Source organism: Musca domestica, unplaced genomic scaffold (assembly GCF_030504385.1).
Source record: "Musca domestica strain aabys unplaced genomic scaffold, Musca_domestica.polishedcontigs.V.1.1 5, whole genome shotgun sequence".
NCBI classification, from domain to species: domain Eukaryota; kingdom Metazoa; phylum Arthropoda; class Insecta; order Diptera; family Muscidae; genus Musca; species Musca domestica.
This window is the reverse complement of record NW_026712346.1, coordinates 579,946-599,139: the sequence shown is the minus strand read 5'-3', so window position 1 is coordinate 599,139 and position 19,194 is coordinate 579,946. Positions and strand designations below refer to the sequence as shown.

At 36.4% G+C, this 19,194-nt stretch overlaps 1 protein-coding gene across 1 annotated transcript; it reads right to left on the bottom strand.

Moving 5' to 3' along the window:
• Positions 1-3,431: 3,431 nt before the first annotated feature.
• LOC131804886 (uncharacterized) lies at positions 3,432-6,626 on the bottom strand. The gene has a single exon (XM_059128139.1). The coding sequence runs from the start codon at positions 6,624-6,626 to the stop codon at positions 3,432-3,434; it is 3,195 nt and encodes a 1,064-aa protein (XP_058984122.1).
• Between the last annotated feature and the right edge of the window lie 12,568 nt (positions 6,627-19,194).

Here is a 19,194-nt window from a genome sequence, read left to right as displayed (position 1 = left end):
ACGTTCTCGGGAGTAGGCCAAATAAGTGGACTGTATATTTACTCGAGAATTGCGGTTGTAACTCCGTTGAAAGTAAATCTTTGTTTTTGGTTAGAATGAAAGACGGTATGCTTTTGTATTAGAATGTTTTAAATGAACAGCTAAGGTTTTATTCGTTCTTATTTCAGTTACTGTTGAAAACCAAGTGAGTTCAAAATGGCTATGCATATTTCTCTCGCAGACATTTTCTTCATAAAGATGTAGGAACAATTGGTATTAAAAAACCTTTCCTCCGTTGAGTGGAAACTCAATGGATTTAAGGTTGCCATATTTGTAAGTTAATATCAGTTAATAAATTCAAATGTAAATTATGAAATAAGAAAAATTCAGTTTGTAGGTAATTCATTATGTTCTTAACTCTAAGTTGTTGAACGCGGTTCAACATGCCGCCCCCTTAAAATTGACAGCTTCCGGATATAATCCAACCGAAGGCTGAACTTTGCGCAATGGGCATGTTTGAAGCGGTTTGAATTAGTCCAGCACGTAAAATTTTGGGAATTTGGTCGTTGGCCAGTAATATTTCAATGTTGACCGGGTTAAAAAAATGCGGATCTGCCAGATCCGTAAGATGGTTGTAAATAGACTGAAGCCTTTTTTCTTTGGTTGTTTCTGGAGTAGACATATTCAGTTGTTTTTGTACTTCGCCAGTGATGTGAATCTTGACGGATGGATCGTGGAACGATTGTAGGTTTATGGCTGTAAACGTTTTTCCAGCTCTTTGGGTGAGTGGCAAGTCCAATCTCTCTACCAGCTTGATGGATATCATCGTTTGTGCGGAGCCAGAGTGTAACATTAGGCGTACCTTGTCGCAACCCTCAACTGTAACAACCTTTGCCAGCGCAGTAGGAAGGAAAACGTGAGATTTTGAGCGAGAACTTAATCGATCGCTAACGTTGGAACAGTGACGTTGAGTTGAAGAAGCTTGTTTGGATGTTGTTGTTGGTGACTTCTTTTCGCGTTTGTTAGGGCGACTCTGACGGCTCTTGTATGGTTTCGGTTCTGGACTGGGACTGAGTGACTTGGAACGTTCTCTTTGGGTAGTTTTGGAGGACTGCTGATTAGATTTAGCATCCATATGTAGCATAGTGTGATGTGCCTTGTGACATACCATGCACGTTTTTCGACTAGGTCACCATTCACGGGTATGAGCTGTACACAAACAGTTGAAGCAAAAGCCTTTGTCTTTTGCTTCGGTGCGACGTTTTGATACAGGCATTTTTTGGAAGGTGGGGCATGATTTTATGAAATGCCTATCTCGGCAGATACGACATTTTGGAACACTAGAAGCGGTACTGAAATGTAAATTGTTATTAGGTAAGTGAGCATAGAGTTGAAAGCTAACAGTTAGGTAGAATGCAAAGTTTAACAACAGGGCGTATAATGATTCCATTTTGCGTGCGGATTTCCGCAACGCGAACTTTGAAATCTTTACCCGTAAACACCTTAACAACGCGTCCAAGCCGCCATTCAGTAGGAGGTAGATTATCCTCTTTTATAACGACGAAATCATCAGGTTTTAAATCTCGTTGAGTTTTCTTCCATTTGTATCTACGTTGAAGCTCTGTAATATATTCATTTTTCCAGCGTTGGGCAAAGTGTAGTTGAAGAGTCTTTAGTCTTTGCCATCTATTCATCAACGACAGGTTGTCTGAGAATTGTTCTGGTATAGCCATAAGAGGAGCACCTCGCAACAAATGACCTGGAGTTAATGGCACTAACTCAGATGGATCTTCGTTTATCGGGGACAATGGTCTGGAATTCAGTATGCTTTCGATTCTTACTAAGAGTGTAGAAAACTCTTCGTAAGTGTATTTTAAATGTCCTGCAACTTTTCGGAGATGAGTTTTCATACTTTTTACCGCCGCTTCCCAGATGCCACCCATATGTGGTGTTTGGGGCGGGATAAAGTGCCAAGAGAAACCATGTATATTATATTTTTCCACCAGATGTTGTTCAGCGGATTGTAGGAATTGAGTATATTCTTCAGCAAGTAAGCGGTTGGCTCCAACAAAGTTGGTTCCATTATCAGAAAACATTTTATTCGGGAAGCCTCTTCGTCCAACAAATCGGCTAAAAGTAGCTATGAATGCTTCTGCTGTTAATTCTGAACATACTTCCAAATGTATGGCACGAGTTGACATACATACGAATATAGCGGCATAACCCTTTTGTATTTTTGCGTTGCGAAGCCGAGAAGTTTTGAGTTCAAAAGGACCCGCGAAGTCAAGTCCTGTATTGGTAAAAGGTAATGAAAATGTACAGCGTTCTGGGGGTAAAGCACCCATGATTTGATTTTGAAATCGGTGTTTATAAATGGCACATCTGTTACAATTGCGGATGCATTGACGTACAATACTCTTCAATCGTATCACAAAGAACTCCTGACGGATTGTTCGTAACATAGCCTGATGTTCTGCATGTAATAGTAATTCGTGAGTGTAGTCTACGAATAGTTTACAAAATCTTGATTTCTCAGGTAAAATGATTGGACTCCGTTCGTTATAACTTAGGTCAGCATTTGCAAGGCGACCATCTGCTCGTAGTAATTTATTCTCATCGAGGACTGGATTCAAAGTCAACAATCTACTCTTAGTGGGTATAGGCTGATTCGTTTCGAGAGCTTTGTATTCCCACGGAAAATAAGTTATTTGTGCCAATCGAATCAGATAGTATTTTACAAAAGAAATCTCTTCAGCCGTTATGACATTCTTATGCAGGTTAGGCGACAACATTTTTCTGCATCCATGTATGAATCGAAATATGTAGGAACAGACTCGTAAAGCTCGCTTTAAAGAAGAAAATCTCCCCAATAAATCGTCTCCTGCTACCTGAGCATGAAGCGCAATAACTTTTCTTTCAAGCTGTGGTTCTTTGAGGGTGACCTGATTTGGCCAATGAACTTCATCTTTATTTAACCAATTTGGTCCATTCCACCACAGAGAATTGGACTGTAATTCCTCAGCAGTGCAGCCACGAGTGCCAAGATCTGCAGGATTATCTACAGAAGAAACATGTCTCCAATTTACATTACCAATATTGTCAAGAATCTCAGAAACCTTATTTGCAACAAACGTTTTCCAATGGAAAGGCGGTTTACTGATCCAAGCTAGAGTTATAGTGGAATCAGTCCATAAATATATTTCCGACGTTGAGAGCTCCAAGTTTTGGCAAACAGATCTTACAAGCTTAGAAAGCATTGCTGCACCACATAATTCTAATCTGGGCAGGCTAACAGTTTTTAATGGAGCTACTTTACTTTTAGACACAAGTAAATTGATATATGTAATATTGTGAGAGGAAGTTGAACGTATATACAAGCAGGCACTGTAAGCTTTCTCTGAAGCATCGCAGAAGCCGTGAATTTGTATTTTATTGTCAGGAGCAAAACGTACCTAGCGAGGTATTTTGATTTTCTGTATGTTAGAAAAATTCAAAATGAAAAATTTCCATCTTTCGAAGGAATGTTGTTTGACTTCTTCGTCCCAATTCGTACCATCAATCCACAATTGTTGCATCAAAAGTTTGGCGACAACAATAATTGGGGTTAGCCATCCAGCTGGGTCAAACAACTTGGCAACAATGGATAAAATTTTTCGCTTTGTAACAGATTCGGTTGGTAAATCGATGTGTGTCACATTGTAGAAGAAGTAATCGGAAATGGCATTCCACTGAATGCCCAGAGTTTTGGTTTCACTAACATCATCGATTTTTAAAAAGTCTTCGCTAAGAAGATCATCTGGTTGAATGTTTTTAATAATTTGCGGGTGATTCGAGGTAATCTTTTTTAGTGGAAATCCTGCGGAACTTAACAAATCAATCATCTCGTGAAGGTATGATGTTGCCTCGACTAAAGAATGGGCTCCAGATAATATGTCGTCAACATAAATTTGATTCCTCAGAATAGAAGATGCGGATGGGTGTGATTCTCTGCTGTCATCACTTAATTGAAGCAATGTTCGAATTGCCAAATATGGTGCACAATTTACCCCGAAGGTAACGGTTTGTAAACAAAAATCTTGAACTTTCTCCACTGGAGAAGTTCGAAACAGAATTCGCTGGTATTGCTGATCATCTTCATGAACGAAAATTTGGCGGTACATTTTTTGAATGTCGCCATTGAAAACATATTTATATAATCTCCAACGTAAAACAACATTCATTAACTCATTTTGTAAAGTTGGACCAGTGTAGAGCATGTCATTTAATGAAAAACCACTGTCAGTTCTTTTTGAGGCATTAAAGACAACTCTTATTTTCGTGGAGGTTCGCTCAGGCTTCACTACTGCATGGTGTGGCAAGTAAAATGAAAGGAATTTTGAATTGTCAACGATTTCGAAACTGTTGGTTGGTCTCATGTGACCTAAGGAAATGTACTCGGAAAGAACTTTGTTGTATTCCGAAGCAAGGTTAGGATCCTTATCAAGTGTCTTTTCCATCCTCAGAAATTGGCCCATTGCAGCACGTCTAGAAGACCCAAGGTACTGGGTAGATGGCAGATTCTGTTTAAAAGGTAAACGAACAACATATTTGCCATCATTTCTTCGATAAACAGTATCTTTGTAAAACTCTTCGCACCAAAGATCAGATTCGGAAAGACAGTTTTCGTTTGAAACATTCTCAATTTCCCAGAATTTTCTTAACTCTTCATTCAAAGGATCTACCGTGACCGTCCAAGAAGCAAATGAAACAACAGATCGTGGTTTGGGTTTCCCACTAACGATCCACCCAAATTCGGTGTCTTGCGCTAACAAATTTCCTGAAATATTCTTTTCCAATCCAGGTTTGATAATAGTTGGTAAGATATCACTACCGATCAACATGTCGATAGGAGCTGGTTTGAAAAAGTTTGGATCGGCTAGCTCTAGGCCTGATAACTTCGTGAAATCGTCTATTGCATTAATAGATGATGGCATCAACTGATTTAAACTAGAAACGACAATGGCAGATGCGGTAATCTTAAATTCTGATCTTCTAGATTTTAGGGTTAATTCACACATTCTGGATGAATTTTCAAGCAGTGTGCCGCCAAGGCCAGAAATAGTTGTAAAGGATTTCTTGGTTGGTATTTTAAAGCGTGTTATCACACGGCTTGTAACAAATGATTCCTGCGAACCTTGGTCAATGAATGCACGAATTGTGAATAGTATACCTTGGTGCTCAAGGTCGATCAATGCGGTGGGCAGAACTGTTTTTTCTCCTGATTGAGCAAAATTGGATTGAACATACGAGGTATCTGCATAAGCTTCAGCGGGTGTTGTGGGCGGTTCGTCGTAGTAGGTTTCGACGTGGTATGCGGATGCAGACTTAGGTGCCTGCCATTTTGAATTGGGTTGAGAACCCGCGGGTTTTGAAACAGAGGAACCCTCATTAGGGTGTAACAAAGTGTGATGTTTTTGTTTGCAGGTTTGACAAACATGTTGGCTCTTACATTTTTTCGAGATATGGCCATATGATAAACAGTTTTCACAGATTTTGCTGTCGAAAACAAATTTACGTTTTTCCGAATGTGACCAAGATTTGAAAGTGGAACATGACCTTAGATGATGGGATTGTTGGCATACTTTACATGCCTTATGCGGAGAATCAGTGGAAGAGTTGTAATTGTTGGTCTTTTGGGAATAAGTTGAATGGGATTTTGGTGTTTTCATATCCGAAATCGACTCTATCATGTACAACCGTTTGGTTAGGAAAGAATCTAATTGGTCCCAGGATGTCATTTCTTTATGATTGGAAAGTGAATTCTCCCAAGCAGTCAACGTTTCCTCTGGTAACTTGGAGGAAACCCAATAAACCAGAATAGGATCCCAGGAAATAACCGAAACACTATAAGTTCGCAGAACTGAGAGACAATTATTAATGGTATATTGGAGATTCCGTAATGTTTTGCCTTTTTCATTTGAAATATGGTCAATTTCGAAAATCTTTCTAAGTTGATGATTTATGAGAATACGCTTATTCTCATATCGCTGGCGAAGGGCTTCCCATGCCAACTCAAAATTATTATCGGTTAACGGAAATCTCTTGACTATTAAGCTTGCTTCGCCTCTAGTTTTGGCTCGCAAATGAAACAATTTTTGTGCTGGAGATAATTTTTGATGATTGGAATATATAGCAGTGAACATATCCCTGAAACTTGGCCAGTTATCGTATCCACCACTGAAGACCTCCGTATCACACGCAGGTATCTTTAACGAAAAACTTGTGTCATTGCTTGCAACTTTATTTTCTTCCTTAGATTTTGACACTGAACCCAAAAGTTTTTGTTGTTCGATCTGAATCAGGTCGAGAATTGAGGATTTGCATTCCTTATACGATCGACAACATTCTGAAAACTTGCCATGCATCGCCCCTTTGGCTTCTTTTGACAAATTGGAATCGGATGAAGTCATTTCGTCATCATAAACATGAGCAAGCTGACGCCAACGCCTCTCTAGATCATCAAGCTCAACTTGTAAGCTGGAGGCTGTGAAATTTTCAATAGCCATTTGGCCAAAATCAGCACAAAACGTAATAATTTGGTCGGAAAAGAATATAAATTTCTGAGGAGGGACGGCATTTTCAGCACCGGAATCTTCAGTATTGGTCATAATGAGGTATTGGTTAACAATTGAAATGATACAACTTAAGCAAAACTGTGTTCAATTAGTCGAAATTTCTACAATATTTGAAAATATTCAAAAAGAGAATGTTTTTTATTGTGCAATCCCGACTTATGGTATTGAACAGAAAATCAAGTACTCCTTGCAATTCTACATCCAATTCTTGTCTTTATTAAGAATACAGACAAATACCGTGAGAATTTTACCAGTACAGAAAAATATTGCGCGAAAAAAGTAGGAAGTAGTATCAAGACCAAATCAATCAACAGCGGTTTGAATGGGTGTAACCAATATGTATTCGTACAGCACTTAGATTTTAACTTTTGGTATAAAATATGTTTGGAATGTAAAGCAGTATTAAATCTGTTCGCCTTTTTTTGTTAGAATTTGTTAAACTTTGGCGTTTGTGTTAATTCCAGAATCGAGGGATTAAATTTCGGTCTTTGTAAGATTAAAAATTTTTTTACTGAGCTCGAAATGACCTGTAACTTGTCAACTATCGTTAAGTATTCACTTGCAACCTTGTTATGGGTTATCCAACGAACAATCAAATCTAAACTCTATTCGATCTTCTTTAAATACTTCACCCAATGTTCATATACAGGAAGTGAAATTATGCACTGCAACATGAAACTTTCGACGAAATAGCACCTTTTTTGAAATGCTTAAAAGTGCAATATAATCATCGTGCTATAAAAAAATCAACCAAGAAAACTAACCAGAGCAGCAGAAATTGTTTTCTTCACTTATAAACGAACGTAAAAGAACGAATAAGTCACTTATTTCGCCCTCACAACGAAAATTGATTGAATACACACAAGATAAATCTCGCCAACAACGAAGTAGCGTTTCGAGAAGTATTGACAAAAAATTTTGGCAAACTATTATTTGTTTAGTTTCAAATTGAAAGACCTGTAGCGTAGTGTCTTTGTTCGCAAACTACTGTTGTTGGTTTAAAGACGCATGCACTGTACTTACAGTTTAATTTTGGTTGCTTTTCATTCCACATAGATATCCAATAGTTGAATTTTCTTGTTGCTGGTTTTTGTTACTGGCGAAATATTGTATAATTTTAATAATCTCCTGCCCCAGCAAAAAAAAAAAAAAAGAGAAAACCAAATTTAAGGAACGGATCAAATTCGAATATCAATGATATACTTAACAGACAAACCCTTTGTTTTAGAGTTTAAATGAAATCAGCTTAAAAAAAATTCCTTTGGCAGAGATATCCGTGGTGTAGTATATCTTTTTGTATATTAATTTGTAGTTAATTTCTATCCTTATTTAGCAACTCTTAATTGGTTGTTGATATGTTGACAAAAAAGTGTTTGTCTTCCAGCGAAAATTATAGCAACATTCACCCACAGTGGGCTGTACAGTATTATGCTTGTTTACTTTTTTAGTTGGCAATCGTTGTTCCTTTTTGTTCTAACATTTGTATTCCTCCTTCTTCGTTATGCTTTGTTTGGGGATTTTTTTTTCGATTTCGTTACGATTATCAAATATTTTGTTTTGGTAAAAATATACCGTTGTTTATTTGAAATGGAATTCCACAACTTGATAATTTTGTAACTTTCTTCTTCTTCCCCAATCGATTAAAAAAAATAAATACTTTTGACATCAACTTCTTTTTATTAGTGAACGCGTTGTAAAACCACCGTGTATTTACTTCCACTTTTTTTTTTTTTTTTTTTTTTTAAATGGCAGATGGTAAATATTTTTTGGCGTTTTAAAATTTTTTCTTTAAAATATTCAGCTCCTTCAAAAACGTGTTACACAAAAGGCAATTGTTGTTCTTCGAAATAATAAAATAAAAAGAATTTTTTCTTTACGCGTTGATGTTTCCTCTTCGGCAAATTAGTTTAAATGACAATATAGATCTTAATTGCCGGCAGTTGATGTGAGGTGTTAGACTTAACGCTCTCTTTATTCTAACTCTGATTGCCTTTTTTACACAAATGCTGAAACACAGTTGCTGAAACAAACTGACCAAAGAGAATTTTAAACAGCTGCTGAAACCCAACCAACCAAAGAGAATTTTTGTTGAGTGCGCCCTTTTTTGATGTATGTTGTTGTGTGGTAGCAATCGAAGCAACTACTACTGAAATGTAGTTTGGTTTTGTTGTTATAATAGACAATATTGGCGGACGATGTTAAAAATGTTGCAGGGTTTAATAACCTGTAGCTGATGAGTGCGTTTATGCAATGTTGCTGTAATGTTGACTAGCATATAAGAGATTTTTGTTGTTTTTGACTATGATATACAGTCGTTTATATTTTGTATTGAAATGCGAAATGTAAAGACCAACAGAATGTTCTCACCCAATCTCTTGTAGATGAACGATTTTGTTTTTGTGATTGTAGGAACTAAAGAAGGTCGAATAAAGATGTTGCGTAACTTTGTAGCAACAAACTTTTTTTGCTTTTCCTTTTGTTCTTGCGGATGCTTTTTACAGCGTTTTTGCGGGACAACTTCTCTTATTGTAAAGAGAATATTGACAATAGCGGCGACTTGGATGGTTGCGGTTGAAAACAATTGTTTAAATTTCGCAATTTATCTTTTGATATTTAAACTTTTTTTTTTTTTTTTTTTTTTTTTTTTTTTTTCTTAGGAAACAAAACTCTGTGCTCACAAACTAATAACTTTTTACATACCTTCTTTCCATTTTAAATAAGTCGTGTGAAAAATATCAAGGCAATGCGGCGGACGTAATCCTTTTTTAAAATCGCTTGTTAATTCCTCTACGGCTCGTTTGGACCATGTACGTTCTCGGGAGTAGGCCAAATAAGTGGACTGTATATTTACTCGAGAATTGCGGTTGTAACTCCGTTGAAAGTAAATCTTTGTTTTTGGTTAGAATGAAAGACGGTATGCTTTTGTATTAGAATGTTTTAAATGAACAGCTAAGGTTTTATTCGTTCTTATTTCAGTTACTGTTGAAAACCAAGTGAGTTCAAAATGGCTATGCATATTTCTCTCGCAGACATTTTCTTCATAAAGATGTAGGAACAATTGGTATTAAAAAACCTTTCCTCCGTTGAGTGGAAACTCAATGGATTTAAGGTTGCCATATTTGTAAGTTAATATCAGTTAATAAATTCAAATGTAAATTATGAAATAAGAAAAATTCAGTTTGTAGGTAATTCATTATGTTCTTAACTCTAAGTTGTTGAACGCGGTTCAACATTATTAATAGGTTGTACACATTTTGCGTATAGGAGTATGATTAAAAAACAAGTAAAAAAGCAATTTAGTTCGGCCGGGCCAAACTTTTGGTATCCTCCACCACATGAAAGGAATTTGAAAATAAATTTCGACGAAAAATACAATTTAAATTAAGTACGTATGCTATAATAGGAAAATAAAATGTGTGCGAAATTCTAGCGTTATGTCTCAATTCGTTCGAAAGATAGCGTTATTACAAAAGACAGACAGGCGGACATCGCAATTGGGTGCACTAGTAATAGTAATGTATTGGTATGTATCGTGATACCAATATATATGGATCCTGAAATATATATGAAAACTCTCTTGATTCTCTCAGCACTTTTAACTTCTTCTGAATAGCTTACTGGACGCTCTGGTTAACGAAGTCACGTGACATCATTACAAACTCATCGCTGCTACAATTTGATATTATAACCGTTTTATATTGTTATATTTACATGTGTCATCCAAATCATGTTCTCTTCGACGTTTTCCACTTTGGATTTTTGCAGAATCCTCTATGTCACTTATTGAACCTTGTTCTTCAGTTTCAGTGCTCTTTACTTGCGGTTAGGCATCTTGCATCGCTTCATCTTGAATTCTTTCTGGGGCGGTAACAATCTTGGGCATCTTCTGATTTGATGATATTTCACTTTCCTTTGTACCTTGAAGACTACAAGAATAATCGTCGTTTTTTCTACTATTGCGTCTTTTTCAACTCCTACCACTAATGTCTTCTGAAAATATCGCATCTCTTGATATTTCTATGATATTTTCACTTTAATGTAGACACGCACCTCTCATTGCCACCACATCCAAATGCCTTTTTGTCCATTTTCCTCCGGTGTTGACTCGGAATATGAACATAGCATTTTGATCCGATAATTCTGAGTTGTTTATTTCTTGGATTCTTTCCATGCCATATTTCGGAAGAGTTTTTATCTTATACAGATTATTTTCCCATTCGATTTAAAATGTATATGCCAAATTTTACAAATTCTACCCATAGGGACTTTGGAACGTAACATTCTTATTGGAGTTAATAAATGTTCTTGACATCTATACAATGTTTTGTCGTCCCTTTCAGCACTACCGTTCTGTTCAAGAGTAAATGGAGCAGCAATAATTTGACTAATCCATGTTTAGCAATATTTTTCTTCACTTCTGCATTGTTAAATTCAATACCATTATCACTGAGCCCACGTCCTTTGCTTCTGAAATGTGCAAGCACCTCTACCAGTGTATCCTTTACATCAGATTTGTTCTTTACAACATAGTTATAACGGATTTTTTAGTAAGTATCCTTATAAACAACAAAATATTTAGATCCTCTAAACGATGAGAGAAATGGAGCACACAACTGTCGACATCAACTCTTCTGGGGCTTTTGCAGTCTAGCGTCTATCAAACGGTAATCTGGACTACAAAAACACAAGGCTCACAGATTCCATTAAGTCCTTAATTTTCATCAGCCTAGAATTGTCTACCGATAGGGAGACGCTCTGATTTGCAGGCACGGAGCAAAAATCAATTCGGTATAACGTTTCATTCGGCTCCCGATGTCCACATAAAATCACTTCCCCATTTACATCTAGCTTGCACACTTTCATTGTAGAATAAAACTTAATGAGAGCTGTCTGAGGTGTGAAGCCAACACAGATAATAAAATTCTCGATAAACCAGGAATATACCATACATCACAAAGTTTCACTGTATTCTCGGCATTGTCTACTTTTGATAAAACATGAATTATCCCCTTGCCAATTTCATTTACAGTCTATTTACCTGCAGCTTTTAAAGAGTGTCGAGCTTTCGTAATCAGTAAAGAATTGCTTTGTATTTGTTACGTGCCTTGTTGCACCATTATCAATCCACCAATCACTGGAAGATATGCTCAAATTAACTTCAATCGACACTGAGTGATGGGAAACATTTGAATTAGATGTATCCGATGGCATTATCATACGTAGTTTTCCATCTACTATCTATTTCTCCAATCTTTAATCCGATGTTTCATTTTCTTGTAGTAGTGACACGTTCCGCATTTGCTTTCATTTTTAAGAGTTTGCTTAAGTTTCTGATGACGTAACGGCCTTGCGATTTCGCAGAATTACATGGTAAATTGTTTTCTTGTTGTAACATTTTTTATATGTTCATAGCGGAATCAATATTCCATTTTTTTAATTTAATTTTTTTATTTTTCCGTGTTTTCTGGGCTCATAACCTATTGGATTGGAATAATTTTATTGAATACATTATAAAAATAAATTAAAAAATATTTTCTGAATACATATACATAAATATTAGGAGTACTATGTTATGAATCTACAATATGGTATATAGTAGATATTAATTTATTTATCAGATATTTCAACATTTTTGATTAGAAAAACACAACCGATATATTTCACTTTTATTTTTTTTTCTATTAATATTAATCTAATTTTTAATCTTGATTTTTTTCATATATACTCCCTTCCGTAAGTAGCTTCGGTTGAAGTTTTAAATAAATTGTTAATAAATAAAACATGTTTAGCGTTTAGGCAGAATAATAAAGTTCACTCAAAATGTGCATTATCTAGTGGACTATAGTGGACTATAAGTTTGAAAAAATAGTAACTAAATAAAACATTTTCAGCATTTATGCTGAAAGAGAAATATAGAAATATGATAACATAACCCTCAAGCGTGTAACCAAAGAGACAAACTCGGCGGAGACCGTAGACCGCAGATGCCACCGGGCGGTGGTTGTTGTTGGATAGCTTACTTTGATATATACTGCTCTCATTGGAAATAATTGTAAATATAGTAGTAGTAATCGACAATGATCCTCGGCGATCACTGCGATTGCAAGAACCTCTGCGTTCACTTGTCGAACAGTAGTCGAAGTGTACACTTCCCGCGCTCTAATACTTTCGTATATTCACGGTTACAAAGGTAATTTTGTTGTGTAATAGAAAGAAGAAATACCCCAATAAAGAATGAAATTAATACAGAATTAATACTAATCTCTTGTGCTTTATCCCTTTGCTATTTTCTTTCACCGCATTCACCACATACGCGAATCACACGCACCTCTCACCATCACATAATAACTTTGGGGAGTTCTCGTTGTTGTTGCCGCTGTCTGCCATTCCTCCACTCCCCTGAGTTAAACATTTGGTCGCATCGAGCCGAATAGACCCCTGTTGCCTTTGTCGTTGCTCCCTTTACTTGCATGGAGATTACTTGGATCGTCTCTCATCATCATAATCACCAACTAACAATCAGGTACGTAAATTCAGATTCTTGTTCAAGTGAGCTACCCGTTGTTGTTAGTACATACGAGTTTAAATTTTTTCGATCGATCTTCAATCACCCTTCGCGTGTGTTCTTGCCTATACTTACATACAGTCCACTCTTGTTGTGCATTTATTTATTCGTTGTACTGATCACCCTACATTGCGTTGATCATATACACATATTTTGTGCTTTGTACCGCTTTTCTTTTCTAATTCCCGCCAACCAAACATACATGTTGTTATTCCACATTCCCATTTTTGCAATAACAACACACCTTCCAGTCTGTCTATTCGCCGTTTGGTTATTACGTCGTCCTCTCTAAAAAAAGTCTAATTCGCTGTTGTTGTAATTCTTCCTCATTTGTTCTCTACGTTGATCTATTCTCACTTGAGAATTTGCATTACCAATTATTACAACAACACTACCACATCATTCCACGCGCCCTTTTAAGCGTCGGTTTGATTTTTTAGTAAAATAACAACAAAGTGTTTTGATCTCCAACATTCACTGTTGGATCGTTTGTGGCGTCGCTTGTCGTGTGGGTGCGTAGCTGCTTACGCATTAATTTCTCTGCCGACGTTGTTTGTGTTTTATTCCTCTTTGTGCGATATCCGTTGTTGATTACGGCACAGTGAGGTAAAACAGAAAAATTGTGATTTTTTGTAATTTGTTATTTATTTTTCGATAATTTCTCAAAGATAAAAATCTGGCAGTAGAGTTTGGAATTTTTGGACAGATTCACCCTACATTTGGCATTCTTTGCACACATTCCAGCTACATTTATTAGTTGAAACTATTCGTTTTTGTGGATATTTTGCAATTGTTTGGGCTTGTGAGTTTCCGTAGGGCTTGGGGATTTGTTTTGAAATAATACACCCTACATTCGCCATATACCACAAAATATTCCTCACCTTAATCATAAAAATTTGAAGAAATAATTGAGCTTGTTGTATTTCTTAATAATTCCCTCTACTTATTGGCCCATTTAGATAAATTGTTCTCATAATGTCGATAACTGCCGTAACTCGGTTTGTTAGAGCTGCTAATCTTGTTCTTAAATCTGTCGAATCCTTCGAACAGATAAATAAATCCCGATTTACAATCTTTAATCTCGAAATTCGTATTTCAGAAATTCGAAACTATAGAACAAGGTCCTAAAAACTTACACTGAGTGTAAAAACTTCCTCACGACATCCGAGACTACAAAGAGTGATGATGTTGATGTCGTTGAGGATAAATACAATAATTAATTTATCGCATATCATTGGTATTTATCCACTATAAACAGGCATCTTCTTCGCCTTAAATCTCAAAGTAATGATAGTTGTTTTCTTGATATAGCTCCTCAGCTCTCACCTCCTGCAGGTTCTAACGTAAATAATATGGCAACGCCTAATCTCGAATCGGTTGCTGTGGAGTCTACTGTTACAATCGATAATGCTTCCTCAGAATCTTTCGCCACTAATAGTTGTTTGAATACTCCCTTCGATAAACATAGTCTTCCTTTGCAACCTATTAATATCGAAGTCTTTGCTGGCGATTTTGTACCTTGGCCCACGTTTCGGGATCTTTTCACCACACTATTTGTCAATAACTCGAGCCTTTCAGATATTGAACGTCTCTGTCATCTTATGCAGAAGACCACCGGCGAAGCTAGGGAAATTGTTTCGAGATTTCCGCTCACCAGCCGTAGTTTCCCTTTAGCGTGGAAAGCATTGTCGGATGCGTATGACAGTAAGCGCATTCTGGTGAACAACCAAATTAAGAACTTGTTCAATATCCCCTTTTTAGATAAAGAAAGTGTTTCGGGTTTGAAAAGTATTCAATGCGGAATTAATAGTTGTCTAGCTGCAATGACCGTCTTTGACGACATCACGGATCATTGGGATCCTATTGTCGTGTTCATTTGTTTGCAGCGGTTGCCAAAATTAACTGTAACCCTGTGGGAGCAAAGCATCACAAATAAGTCGTTGCTGTCTTCTTGGCCAGATTTATATGCTTTCCTTACTGAACGAATACAGACATTGCACTGTATTCAACATACGCATAGAAATCCGCCTAAAAAGAGTGTTACTCTTCCCAAATCTAGAAAGAAATCTCTGTTGCCAAAAATCGTTGATCGTCCATATTCCTTCAATAAACCACTTAGAGGCACATCTTTCGCCACTAATATGTCGCTGAAACATAAGACAAAATATTTCCCGTCTTCACCTTTGTCTACAAATTTACTGTCAAATACTTATTGCACCATTTGTCCTAACCAGAGTCACGTTCTCCGACTTTGGCCCCAGTTTATAAAACTTTCATTTGAGGACAAATTCTTGATTGTGAAAAAGAATAAGTGTTGCATAAATTGTTTATCTCGTGTCCATCATGTTAAACATTGTCGCAGCAAACATAGTTGTAATTATTGCAAACAAAGACATCGCAGCCTTCTCCATCGGCAACAAATTGGTAAAGTTGTTGCAGCATCCTGCTCAAAACCACCTGCGGTTCCTGCCAAAGTTAAAAGTCTGAAATCTTCACTATCCTGTATTGCTTCCAAAAAAACTTGTTTGTAATTCTAAGAAATCTCCTCCAGCTTTTACTACTGTCAAAAGTCGAGATTCGAAGTCGAAATCGCACCCACCTTCTGCCAAAACGAGTTCGAATAGCCAGTCTCCCAACACCATTCAAGATAATGTGCTCTTGGTAACTGCATTAGTTATTATTGTTAATAATGGGAAATCTTTTAAAACTCGTGCAATTGTAGACCCTTCTTCCAGATCATCAATTGTCAGCAAGAAACTTAAAAATGCACTCGGCATTTCAACTCGTGCTTTAGAGAACACATCTACCGCACCTATAGAAGTTTGTTCTCTCAAATTTTCTTCCCCTAAAAATTCATCTAGAATTATAGAAACGAATGCATTAGTCCTGTCTAAGGTTAAGGAAAAATTGTTGTCGCATTCACTAATACCTAATTTGAAAACTCGAATTCCCAGCATAGATTTAGCGGATTCTTTTGACAACAGCCCAATAGACTTGCTACTTGGCGCTGATCTGTATCCTCAGATTCTAGAAGCTGAACCACCTAAAATCGTTTTAGATTCGTTGCTGGCCCAAAAGACTTTTTTTGGGTATATTCTCACAGGTTCGGTTCCTCCCACCTAATTTCGCACCAAAAATTGATATCGACCAATCGTATCTTTTAAAACCGAAATTCGTTGAAATAATCACTTGCGCTAAGTATTGAAATTGTAAATTGAAAATCTTAATTGAATCTAAATCTAATTTCGCCTAAGTACAAATTAAATCGCTTTGATTTTAATTTGAAAATCCGCAACGCATTATCGCTCATCTAGAAATCTGAATTTACGTTCTTTTTTACGCTCTATTTTAGCTAACATTTAATTGTTGGAATATCAATGATTTAAACTTGCATTTGTTAATACATTAAAATGTATTAAGGTGGGCGGCAATGCCTTCAACTTCCCGAGTCCAGTCAATCACGGATGCTGATTGACACAACGGGCATCTCCTCGGCAAACTTCCCTCGGCGGAGAGCGTAGAGCGCAGATGCGGCGGTGGTTGATGTTGGTTAGCTCACTTTGATACATACGACACTGTGCTCTCATTGGAAATAATTGTAAATGTAGTAGTAGTAATCGACAATGATCCTCGGCGATCACTGCGATCCTCTGCGATTGCGAGAACCTCTGCGTTCACTTGTCGTTAAGTTGTTGAAGTCTACACTTCTCACGCGCAAACCCATTCGTACTTCGGTTATACTAACCAGGCCTCTGACGCCACCCCAAATTACTGAAGGTAATTTTGTTGTATTATAGAAAAGAAAAATACACCAATAAAGTTATGAAAATATTTAGAATTAAATATTAATAATCTCTTGTGTTTCATTTCTTTGCTATTTCTTTTCACCGCATTCACCACACACGCGAATCACCCGCACCTCTCACCATCACATAATAACTCTGGGGAGTTCTCGTTGTTGTTGCCGCTGTCTGCCATTCCTCAACTCCCCTGAGTTAAACATTCCCATTATGCAGGTTTTTAATTAAATACAGTGGCGCGCTCTAGCTCAGCCTGCTCTTTAATTATAATTTTGATTAATTGAATTTGCCTAGAAATCAGCAAATAATCAGGATGTCTCCTATTAAGGGTTCGCGCGAATATCCTCTTTAGCTTTCTTTTTCAATTATATCTAATACAAATTGATGCTACAAATTTTGAGTTACCTCTTTTAATCTTACTTGTATGTATTTTTACAACAAAATTAACCGACGTAACAAACTCGTCAATAAAATAGCCAATTAGAAAAACCTATTTGAACCATTAGTGCAAGCAAAGTCTTTTAAGCCATATTACTTAGACACAGTTGGTTGACTTTGACTCATCCAAGATATAGCTTCACCTGCATTGGTTGCAACAACACATGTTTTATAACGTCTATTACTGACACATCCACCATAGTCAGCAAGGCTATAACATTCCAAAACCTTGAGTCTTTCTTCTTATACGTGATACCAATATATATGAATTCTGCAATATGTTTGAAAACTCGTTTTAGTCTCTGAATATCTGTCTTAACTGTGTTTTCCACTGGGTGACAATCCGAGAAATTTTATCTCTCTAAAATTTTTTTCATATGTTCTCTGATAAATTTTAATTTTGTATCGCTTCTTTTAATTTCCATTCTGAGAAATTTTAAAGCATCTTTAGAAAGTATTTTTAACTCTGATTAACCGTTTAGAAAATCTGCAAGTTTTTCTTTGCCTGATGCAACTCCTAATCCAGTATCAGCATAGATACAGAGTTTACCATCTTTCTCTCTTGTAAACAAACAGCTGTCTGTTCAGGAAATTTCGCATTGTTTTTTACTTTACCCGTGATTTAATATTGTATATTCAATTAAAGTACATTCTTTATTCAAGTAGGGTTTTTAGGCACAATTGAGGATTTAATTGTTCTTTGTTTTAATTTCCAGTGGTACATTTTGGTTATGGTTTTTATGTGGCAATCTTATATATGTTTCTATGTGTAAATTCAAACAATGTTTATGAGTTGTTTAAATATAACAAGTTAAAAAGCAGTAAGTTCGGCCAAGCCGAACTTTGAATACCCTCCACCATTTGGAACGAATTTGGAAATTAAAAAAAAATTAAATCCTTAAAAAATTCTGTTAAATTTTTAAAATACCGAATATTGCCGTTATATTGGTGTCTATACGACGTGGACCTACATAGGCATTGTTTGCCATTAGTCATTACCATGGCTATAGCATCCATTACTAACGTCAAATACGATATCTCAAACAATTTCGGTGTGTATTGTACCTATACTCCTCAAAATACCGAATATAGGGAGGTACTGATATATGGGGCCTATACGAAGACCTGGACCTGCATAGACATTTTTCTGTCACAGACTGTAGTTCCCATTACGAACTCTAAATACGTAATTTGAAACAATTCCGGTGAATAATGGAGCTAAAATCATCACAATACCGAATATAGGGAGGTACCGTTATATGGGGGCTATACGAAGACCTGGACCTGCACAGACAATTTCCTATCATAGGCTGTAGTATCCATTTCGGACTTGAAATACCAAAGTTCAATCGATTCCGGTGAATAATGTCGCTAAAATCACCAAAAACCCGAATATCGGGAGGTACCGTTATATGGGGGCTATATGAATACGTGGAACTACATGGCCCATTTACAAACTTAACCTGCCTACTAGAAAAATGAACAGGTGTGCAAAATGTTAGCCTTCTATCTCAATTCGTTCGAAAGATAGCGTGATTACAACAGACAGACAGACAGACGGAAATGGCTAAATCGACTTAGAATTTTACGCTGATCAAGAATATATATACTTTGTTGGGTCTGATATGAGTATTTCGAAGAATGACAAAGTTAATTTACCCTCCATAGTATGGTGGAGGGTATAAAAATGAGTGTAATTTTTATGTTTGTTTTTGTGAGGATATTCATGTAATTTTTATGCATGCTTTTTTGTGTAGAAATTAATATATTTTTTGTAAATTTTGTAGTGATTTTTGTT

Coding starts and splice junctions, on each gene's coding strand:
- LOC131804886 (XM_059128139.1), bottom strand. CDS start 6,626: ATGACCAATACTGAAGATTCCGGTGCTGAAAATGCCGTCCCTCCTCAG.